This window comes from Carcharodon carcharias, chromosome 28 (assembly GCF_017639515.1).
Source record: "Carcharodon carcharias isolate sCarCar2 chromosome 28, sCarCar2.pri, whole genome shotgun sequence".
Lineage (NCBI taxonomy): Eukaryota > Metazoa > Chordata > Chondrichthyes > Lamniformes > Lamnidae > Carcharodon > Carcharodon carcharias.
Genome location: NC_054494.1, coordinates 21,446,448 through 21,456,984, shown reverse-complemented (window position 1 = coordinate 21,456,984; position 10,537 = coordinate 21,446,448). Strand labels below are relative to the sequence as shown.

The 10,537-nt window shown below is 42.2% G+C and overlaps 1 protein-coding gene across 1 annotated transcript; it reads right to left on the bottom strand.

Annotated features, from left to right (window-relative positions):
- Nucleotides 1–1,754: 1,754 nt before the first annotated feature.
- LOC121270780 (neurofilament medium polypeptide-like) lies at nt 1,755–9,872 on the bottom strand. Its single transcript, XM_041176221.1, has 4 exons — nt 8,853–9,872; nt 8,642–8,766; nt 3,316–3,558; nt 1,755–3,210 (listed from the first exon to the last, which is right to left on the bottom strand). The coding sequence occupies exons 1-4, from the start codon at nt 9,870–9,872 to the stop codon at nt 1,755–1,757; spliced, it is 2,844 nt and encodes a 947-aa protein (XP_041032155.1).
- Between the last annotated feature and the right edge of the window lie 665 nt (nt 9,873–10,537).

Here is a 10,537-nt window from a genome sequence, read left to right as displayed (position 1 = left end):
GCCTTCCCTATTACCTGCTGAACTTGTATTTTAGCTTTTTGGGATTCATGCACAGGGACTCCCAAATCCCTCTGTGCTGTAGCTTTCTGCAGTCTTTCCCCATTTAAATAATAATCAGCTCCTCTATTCTTCCTGCTAAAGTGCATAACCTCACATTTTCCCACATTATATTCCATCTGCCAAGTTTTTGCCCACTCACTTAACCAGTCTCTATCCCCCTGTAGACTCTGTGTCATCCTCACACTTGCCTTCCCACCTACTTTTGTGTCATCTGCAAACTTGGCGATAGTACATTCACTTCCCTCATCCATGTGATTAATATATTTTGTAAATAATTGTGGCCCCAGCACCGATCCCTGTGGCACTCCACTAGCTACAGGTTGCCATCCTGAAAATGCCCCCCTTAACCCAACTCTGGCTTCTATTAGTTAGCCATGTGTGACAGAATGTTGTTTCTGTGAAAATAGGTTTTCTCCACACTGTTGGCAATGTCACACCAATGGAGTGGGAGCAGATCTGAGGACATTTATTCTGAACTATCTATGGGGAAGAGAAATAGGAGACTTCCATATATGCTGGATAGGATAATAGAAATAACACAGCAATTGTTACTTACAGTATGTTTTGGAAATTTCTTGGAGCAGAAGTTGTCCAACAAAGCTTTAGATTTTATTGAACAACTGGAAAGTATATTAATAGTCTGTGTTCAATATAATCCAAAATAGAGAACTATGCATTCAGGTCAAAGAGAGTCAGGGTGCTGATGGAGGAGTGGAACAATTCACAATTAAAGTATCAATAAGCAGATCCATTTAGTTCACTCGATTATCCTTTATGTCTCTGGATTAAAGTTGGGAAAAGTTTGTTGGAAAGTGTTGGGTAAGAATAAATATGGGCTGGGCTGTGATGACCCTTGTGCTTATGCACCCCACCAACCAAGAAGAATAATCGCTTGAGTGTGGTGCTAGAGGATTTCCAATGTCATTAGAATCACACCGTGGCTATAGTGAATGCTTTCAGGAGAGGAGTGAAGAACAGTAGGAGCAGCTTTTCGTGTGGTACAATTCTGTATTTCAAAGTTTTTAGAATAAGGAGGATGGAACAATCTAAAATAATTGGCAACGGACAGATTTTCTTTTCACAGTGCATTTAATTATAAATGAGAAATTAGTTTTTGCTAGTTGATTGGCATTGTATCTGTAACACTATTACTATACAATCTATTCAGTAACCTGAATAACCAGTTAGTTTCTGGTATTACCATACATTTAGCTAAGTGAGGACAGATTTTAACACACTCGGCCAACCGGCGCAGTGGATTGGCTGTCCACCACTCACTCCGGCACAGGTTCAGTTCATTTTGAAGGCCTGGCTTTGTTGCCATGCCGATGACAGGGCGCACAGTCATCCTGCTAAAGCTTGTCAGTTTGGGACTATTAAACTTCCTCATTAATTTATCACTTTGTCACTGGCTTATCTTATGTGAGCAAGCGCTTTGCTAATTTCTCTTTGTTTTTCACAGTGCCGTGGTGTTGTGTCCTGTTTTCTCGTGTCACCTTCACTACACCAGACTTGCAACATTATTTGGAGCAGGTCTGTTTGAATTTTTCTTAAGTTTCAACTTATTTCATTCAATTTTATGATCACGCCATTTGTAAAAACCTCAGAGATTTTTTGATCAGTGGAGCGGTTGATTGGTTTAATCTTTTCCTTCGTTCACAGAAGCTTTTAAAATATCTTTATCTCAAAGAATTTCACTTCTTATCTTTGCTTTCCTTTTTCTCATCTTTCTTGTTTTCCTTTTCATTTACTTTTGATGTTTCTTTGACCTTGGTCTGCCCCTTAGGATCAGCTTCTGTTTCAACTGTGGCCGTTTCTTTCACTTCGGGTGATTCTTCTTTTGGTTTATCCAGACACTTTCTATCTTTACTCTCTTCTGGTTTTTCTTCAGCAGCAGATTCTGATTTATCCTGACTTGTTCTTGTTGGCTCCTCAGGTCCTGATTCTTTCCTTTGATCTCTGACAGTTTCCTTGACTGTTAAGTTTCCCGATTCAGCCTGACCTTCTTCAGCACCTTCTGATTCCCCTTTTGCCTTTTCATCTACAGCCTCCTCCTTTGTCTCATCAGTTTTTCCTGCTGTTGCATCTGGTTTTGTCTCAATGGCTTGTTTCTCTATGACCTCCTCTTTGGCTTTACCAGTTTCTCCTTTCATAGCTTCTGCTTTTGCTTCAAGAGCTTCTCCTTCTCTGGTCTTTTCTTTTACCTCAACAACTTCCTCCTTTTTGTCCTCAGTATCTCCTTCTCCCTCTTTCTCCTCAGCACCTTCTTCCCCCTTTTTGTCCTCAACACCTTCTTCCCCCTTTTTGTCCTCAACACCTTCTTCCCCCTTTTTGTCCTCAACACCTTCTTCCTCCTTTTTGTCCTCAACACCTTCTTCCCCCTTTTTGTCCTCAGTATCTCCTTCTCCCTCTTTCTCCTCAGCACCTTCTTCCTCCTTTTTGTCCTCAACACCTTCTTCCCCCTTTTTGTCCTCAGTATCTCCTTCTCCCTCTTTCTCCTCAACGCCTTCTTCCCCCTTTTTGTCCTCAACACCTTCTTCCCCCTTTTTGTCCTCAACACCTTCTTCCCCCTTTTTGTCCTCAACACCTTCTTCCTCCTTTTTGTCCTCAACACCTTCTTCCCCCTTTTTGTCCTCAGTATCTCCTTCTCCCTCTTTCTCCTCAACACCTTCTTCCCCCTTTTTGTCCTCAACACCTTCTTCCCCCTTTTTGTCTTCAGCACCTTCTTCCTCCTTTTTGTCCTCAATACCTTCTTCTGCCACTTTCACCTCAGCATCTTCTCCTTCTTTGGCCTCCTCTTTGTCCTCAGTACCTTCTTTTACCTCCTTGGCTTCAGAAGCTCCTTCCCCTTCTTTGGACTCAGCACCTTCTTCTTTGACCTCAGCACCTTCTTCTGTCTTTTTGACCCCAGCACCTTCTTCCTCCTCTTTAGCCTCAGCATCTTCTTCTCTCTCTTTGACCTCAGCACCTTCTTCCTCTTTTTTGTCCTCAGTATCTTCTTCTCTCTCTTTGCCCTCAGCAGTTTCTTCCTCCCCTTCAGCCTCAGCTCCTTCTTCTCCCTCTTTGGCTTCAGTACCTTTTTCCTTCTCTTTTGCTTCAGTGGCTGCTTTTTCTTCAGCTTCTTTTGATTCCATTACATCTCCTCCCACTCTTTCTATTGTATTAGTGGTTTCTCCCACATCTTTGTCTGAAGCTAATGTTACCCCTTCACTCTTGTCTACTCTTTCTTCTCTAATCAATTTCTTTCCCTCAAACTCTTCATCATAGAGTTGGCCAGGCTTCAGCCTCAGATAAGCATCTTCCAGATCTGCCAGGTCAATTTCCTTTGTCGTCTCACTTAAAATCTCTTCTACATATTTAAACTCAGGAGTGATCTTTGTCTTAGTTGTGGTGTAAGATGATTGTGTGATATATTGGGGTTCCCTGTACATATGGGGTGAAGGACTGAAGTTCTCAGCACCTGATCCAAATCTTGTCTCCTCACCTTCAAGGAGTTTCCTTAATAAAGAAAAAGATAATTAGTATCAACTTTTAGATTATCCCAAGAAACAGGCAACAATAGTTAATGTAGAAAAGAAACTTTTAGCCGCCATTTAATTCAAAAACACTTAATTATTGAAAGCCAAGACAAATTTTCCAAATAGTAATTTCTCTTAAATTTCCCTTAAATCTTTAATTTAGGGGTTAACTAAATTATTTCCCAACAAATTCCTACGGCTCTTACAAAATAAGATTAGATAAATATATTAAATTGGATGCTGTTGAGATAAAGATTGTCATAAGATGCAATGGGGTGAAATTGGTCTACAGCAGGCTCATAGCGAATTGACAGCTAATCCCCCCCCCCAACCATACACCAGCTCTTCTTTCCAATGAAGTGCACAGGACAATAGTTCAAATTCTTCTTGGAGACTTCTTTTCCAATCTCACTGTCACTTTTACTTGGACTGAATTAAAAATCTTGGCAATATATTTTGAACTCCATGGATAATAAGAACTGGTGTGGTTGCCGATTCACTCCCAGTCCAGTTCATGTTGCTGGTGTAGAACAGTTTCACCCCCACACTGCGTTTGCACGTTTATATTTGTTGAACAACCACAGCATTTGTCGAGGCATCACTTGAATGAAGGAGAATTTTTTTCCCAAATGATATAATTCTGTCTCAGTAACCATTTAGCAATTTACTTTGTATATTGTGAACCATCATTCATTACAATAATGCTATTATTGACTTATTTTATGTGTCCATTGTATTTTTCAACAGCTCTGCTCCCACTGACTCCTTAACAGTTACAGAACTCTTCAACTGCCTGTCTGGCATTGCAATTGGGATGCATTGAAATTTCCTTTAGCTTAACTAAACTATAAATAATCTTCCTTGCTCGAGTCAGGCATTTGTGCAAGTGACTTAATTCCCATTGACGTCTTGTACTCTGAGGTCTAACCCAATGTGTGTTTGTGTTTGATGCTGAATTGAGATTCAATTGAGAACAAAGATGCTTTATGTCATTTTCAGAGGGTTGTTTGTCTCCTGGTCTACACTTCCCTCTCTGCTGCCAAGACCTTAATCTGTTTGTTCATTACCTCAAGGGTCTACTTTTCTAATGTTCTCCTCATTGGCTGCTCCACCACCAATAACTCCAACTAATCAGAAGGCTGCAAAGCTGTACCCTCTACTGTACAAAGCTCTACATTCTCATCATCTTGTCCAAGCTTGTCCAAAAATAGAGGTTTATGGTGAGTGAAAATTTCGCAACTCGATGGACAGAATCAGAGGTGTAAATGGTGGCGGGTGCAAACAAGAGGGCTAGATTTTTGTGCCCCCCCCTCCTTGCCAGACATGTTTTTGGTGGGTGAATTGACTTTAAGGTCTTTAACATCGCCTTCAATTCCTTCCAAGGCTTAGTCCCGCCCTTATACTGCAGTTTGGCCATTGGTTGCTGTTTCTTCAGTCATCATGCTTTTCCTCTGGAGCTTTTCCCGCCACCTCCCTCCCTGTTTCCTAAAAACCCTTCTCCTTTCTCCTTCTCTTTGCTTCTCTTTGTTCACCTTTCTCTCTGCTGTGTAAAATGTTCCGACACGTTTGAGTGGTTCCTAGATCCCACACTCTTGTGGGGAATGCATGTGTAACTTTAAAATACATTCCCTGTGAGCAAGGCTCCCTGTTTTGGAGTGCCAGGTTTGGAATCACTCCTTGAGTGAGGAATGTTCCCAAAGTTGTTACAGGAGACAATAAATTCCCTGTGCTCCTTTTAGCAAGCTCAAATGGGGAGGTGTTTAAGATGTGATTCATTGCAAGAAGACTACAATTTGTATTGGAGAGTCACTCTCTGACACTGTTAGAAGGGCATAGATCCAATCATCAGCATTTAAGAACTCTTTACACCTTTATAGAAAAGTGCTGTTATTATGGGTTCTATTTGTCTTTCAAACATTGCTTATTGGAACAGAAGTGGAGACAAGTTTGCAGACAAATCATTTGGTGCAGTTGGGAATTAGAAACTACTTGAGGCCTTGTGCAGGTTTGTCCTTCCTTAAACTTTTTCTCTTTTCTTGCCTTATGATTTCAACTAGGATGCGGATCCATAGATATTGGAAACTCTTTCATACATCAGGTAATTGGCTGATCTTCATGTAGGAGCCTAGATGGAGAGGTTTAGTGAGGGAATTCCAGAGCTTAGGGACCCAGGCAGCTGAAGGCACGGCAGCCAATGGTGATTGGAATCGGGGGATGTTCAAGAGGCTGGAATTGGAGAAGTGCAGAGTTCTCGGAGGGTTGTAGGGGCTGGAGGAGGTTATAGAGATAGGGAGGGTTGTAGGGACTGGGGGAGATGACAGAGATAGGGAGGGTTGTAGAGACTGGAGGAGGTTACATAGAAAGGGAGGGTTGTAGGGGCTGGAGGAGGTTATAGAGATAGGGAGGGTTGTGGAGACTAGAGGAGATTACATAGAAAGGGAGGGTTGTAAGGGCTGGAGGAGGTTACAGAGATAGGGAGGGTTGTAGGGGCTGGAGGAGGTTACAGAGACAGGGAAGGTTATAGGGGCTGGAGGAGGTTATAGAGATAGGGAGGGTTGCAGGGGCTGGAGGAGGTTATAGAGATAGGGAGAGTTGTAGAGACTGGAGGAGGTTACATAGAAAGGGAGGGTTGTAGGGGCTGGAGGAGGTTACAGAGATAGGGAGGGTTATAGGGGCTGGAGGAGGTTATAGAGATAGGGAGGGTTGTGGAGACTAAAGGAGATTACATAGAAAGGGAGGGTTGTAGGGGCTGGAGGAGGTTACAGAGATAGGGAGGGTTGTAGGGGCTGGAGGAGGTTACAGAGACAGGGAAGGTTATAGGGGCTGGAGGAGGTTATAGAGATAGGTAGGGTTGCAGGGGCTGGAGGAGGTTATAGAGATAGGGAGGGTTGTAGGGGCTGGAGGAGGTTACAGAGATAGGGAAGGTTGTAGGGGCTGGAGAAAGTTACAGAGATAGGGAGGGTTGTAGGGGCTGGAGGAGGTTACAGAGATAAGGAGGGTTGTAGGGACTGGAGGAGGTTACAGAGACAGGGAGGGTTGTAGGGGCTGGAGGAGGTTACAAAGACAGGGAGGGTTATAGGGGCTGGAGGAGGTTACAGGGATAGGGAGGGTTGTAGGGGCTGGAGGAAGTTATAGAGATAGAAGTGGCAGAATGTGTAGGGGGAACATGAGGAAGAACTTTTTTACGCAGAGGGTAGTGGGTGTCTGGAATTCGCTGCCCAAGTTGGTGATAGAGGCAGAAACTTTAAACTCTTCTAAAAAGTACCTGGATTTGTACCTTAAGTGCTGTAAGCTGCAGGGCTATGGGCCAGGTGCAGGAAGATGGGATTAGAAAGGGCACCTGGGTGTCCTTGGGCTGGCATGGACAAGATGGGCAGAGTTGTTTCCTTCTGTGCTGTAACTTTTCTATGGTTCTATGGTTATATGGTAATTGTGGTCTAATCAAGATCAAGCCTCTCCCTGTATTCACCCAGTGTCCCCATATCAGCTAAGTCCTTTCCAGTAGAGTGATGATCAGATGGGGGAACTCCAATTGATTCCCCTTCCCAACCCTGTTTCCTCACTCAGGAAAGCTTGGACCATTTGTGGTGTCCTTACCGACATGACTGTGGCCAGCTGACATTTTCACTACAGAAGCCTTTTTATGGGATGTTACTGGACACTTTGCTAAAATGGTTATTCTTTGGAAAACAACAAATTAAAATCTTAGCAATAAAAAACAAAATGCTGCTGTTATTGGAAATCAGAAACTATCATTAAAAGTCGCTTGATTATAGCAGGCCTGTCAATATCTTTGGGGAGAACAAAAAATCAGCATTTCAGACCAATCTTCAGATGCTAAATATGTTTATTTAAAAGAAGAGAGGCTTCCTTTACTAACGAAACTAGGGTAGTGGAGATCTGGAACTCTGTCCCCGTAAAAAGCTGTCAAGGCTTGGGGTCAGGTGTAGACATGATGGATTAAATGGCCTCCTTCTGCACTGTAACAATTCTGTGATTCTGAAAGTTTCAAAACTGAGATTAAGAGATTTTTATTAGGCAAAGTTATTAAGGGATTACTGAACCAAGGCATATAGATGGGGTTAAGATATAGATCAAACATGAACTAATTGAATGCCAGAACTGGTTCGATGGCCTGAATGACCTACTCCTGTTCCTATGAAACTATCAAAAAGGAAGGCATCATTGCTCATGCCAGCCTGATGTGTTGCTGCAAGCTCCTGTCACTGCAAAATGGCTCCACCTTCACAGCACTGCACCAGGACAAATGCAAATAGACTTATCAATGAGTCGGAGCAAATGCATGGCCATGATCTGATTGTTTGCTGTTGTGTTACTGTAATACATTGAACATGTTCAAAAAGAATGAGAACTAACTGTACAGATGTTTCAAGAATACTGCAGTTTTAACCATTTCCCATCATGATCAATATTTATCCCTCAGCCAAGATCACTAAAGCAGATGCTCTCTTCATTTCTCTCATTGCTGCTGGTGGGATCTTGCTGAGCACAGGGTAGCTGCCATGTTTCCCTCCACTACAACAGTGACTATGCTTCAAGAGTATCCCATACGCTCTGAGGCGCTCTCAGACGTTCTGAAGATGCGAACGGTGCAACATAAATGTGAGTTTTTTTCTTTCTTCAGAAATTTCAATCATTTTAATTGACTAATAACTGACATCTAAAATCAGTTACATCACTTTACCATTAGTTATGGAAGGTCTGGGAAAGAACTAAAAGGAAGTCTTAAAGTTGTTCAACATAATTCTACTCTGCAGCATCTATCAATCTGAATCTCTAAGGATCAGGAACTTGTTAAAATCATTATTTTATTCCAAGCATTTTGTTACAATATTTAAGCAACTCGATGCCTTTTAGAAGTGGCAGATGAACTTAGTATTATAAATTAGCATTGCCAAAATGCATTGATTCATAACTCCAGAAATCTTTAACCTCCACTTTTCTGCTGCATATGTTTTGTGCTATTTTATAACATCTATTGGATATTCTACTTCAGTGCTAGATACAATTCAAGACCAGTACACAGATAATTGTGACCCTACCTGTAGGAGGCAATCTCCACATCTAAAGCCATTTTGACATTCAGCAGATCTTGATATTCCCTGAGGTGATGAGTCAGTTCCTGTTTTGTATTTTTAAGTTCATTTTCTAATTGATGCACTGCACCCTGAAAAATACAATTTGTTTAAGGATTATGTTGGAATGGAAATGGAAAATTTAATCAGACCACATTACTGTGAAAGAAATTCTTACCTGGTACTGAATTAATTCTGAATGGTTTCTGTTTTCAATCTCATTCAGCTGTTTCTCCAAAGACTCCTTCCTTCCTCTTACTGTCTCCAGCTCAAGACTCTTGCACTGTAGTTGTCGATTGTACTCACTGATCTCTTGCCTTGTGCTCTGTAGAGCTTCTCTGTTTGTTGCTGCTGCATTGTTGAGTTTGGCCACTCTGGATGTGAACCATTCCTCTGCTTGCTGCATGTTAACATTGGTGTATCCCTCCATCTGAGCTCGAATCTCTCTCAGGGCTCCCGTCAGATCAGGCTTCATGAAATCTTTCATTTCGACGCCAACCTGTGAAGCCTGGATCTGAGAGAACAGATCAGCCACCTCTTCCTCATGCTTATTCTTCAGGAACACGATTTCATCAATGAGAGATTGTGCTTTCCTTTCTAGGTCTAATTTAATCAAATTTGTATTCTCTCTGTCTTTCTTACAGGCCTGGATACTTGCTTCAGTGTCATGTACAGTTTGTCTTTCTTCCTCATATTTTCTCTTCAAACGTTGGAGATCTTCCTCCAGGTGATCGCGGTCCAAGTAAATTTGCATCTTCTGTCTTTCAGTTTCTTGGATGAGGTTTCGTAGCTCTGCCATTTCTGGTTCATAGATGTTTGCAAGGCCAGACTGGGCAGTTTGCCTTTCCCTCAGGTCCGTGATTTCAGCCTCCAGCCCCTTGTTCTGTTGCTCCAGCTGCCTGACCTTGTCAATGAAGCCAGCAAAGCTGTCATTGAGACCCTGCATCAACTCTTTCTCATTCGCTCCCACCATCTTGTGATCTCCAGAAGAGAGGTTGGACAGGCTGAATTCGACATTTCCTGATGGTTTGTACCCTCGAGTCGCAGACAGGCCACACTGCTTGAGGGATGATCTTGACCAGTCCTGGGAGCTGAATTCTGTGCCTGGGAAGCCCAGATTGCGACTCAAGGTCCTGGCGGAGACTGAGTGTCCTTTCCCGAAAGGAGAGCTACTGAGAGGCTGCCAGTTATAACTCATCTTGCAGCTGTTGGATTGTGCCAGAAAGCAGGCTCATTCCTCTCTCTGTTTTATATAGCGAGCGCTAGTGGTGACTTTGCAAAATTGGTCCTTTGCTTACTAAAGGGGAATTTTAATGCTTTTGATTGATTCCTGTTCTGCATTTCAAATGGCAATGTTGATCTTTTGGATCAGTTGATTTGTTTGTTTTGGGAAGATTGATATTCAATTATGAAAAATCAATTTGTCTTGAATTTAAAAATAAATTTGCAGAAATTTCCCCCAATTTATAGATGTTGAATATTGTTCTTTTCCAGGATAATTACCCATTCCATACTAGGAACATGTCCTTCTGTATTAACCTGTTGGAGTCCTGGATATCCATGGCTGCAGCATTCATTGTAAAGTGGGCTTAAGCTGCTGCTCAAAACTGTGATTGTTTCCAAACAAGTTAATTCCAAACCACTGGCTTTTAGTCTGAGTTCAGTCTCTAAAGAGTCTAGGAACATTCAAAGAATTAATTCCAGTGAAGTACAGCTTGGGTCACGTGGCATAATCTGTGCACAAAGCTCTGGTTTACTCAAGAGATGTGGAGTGCACATTGCACAGTAATCCCCTCTTCGCTGTGAAGCTTTATTTTGAAGCTTTTAATAAATTGTTCGGGTTGGACAAACTTCTTCATAAAC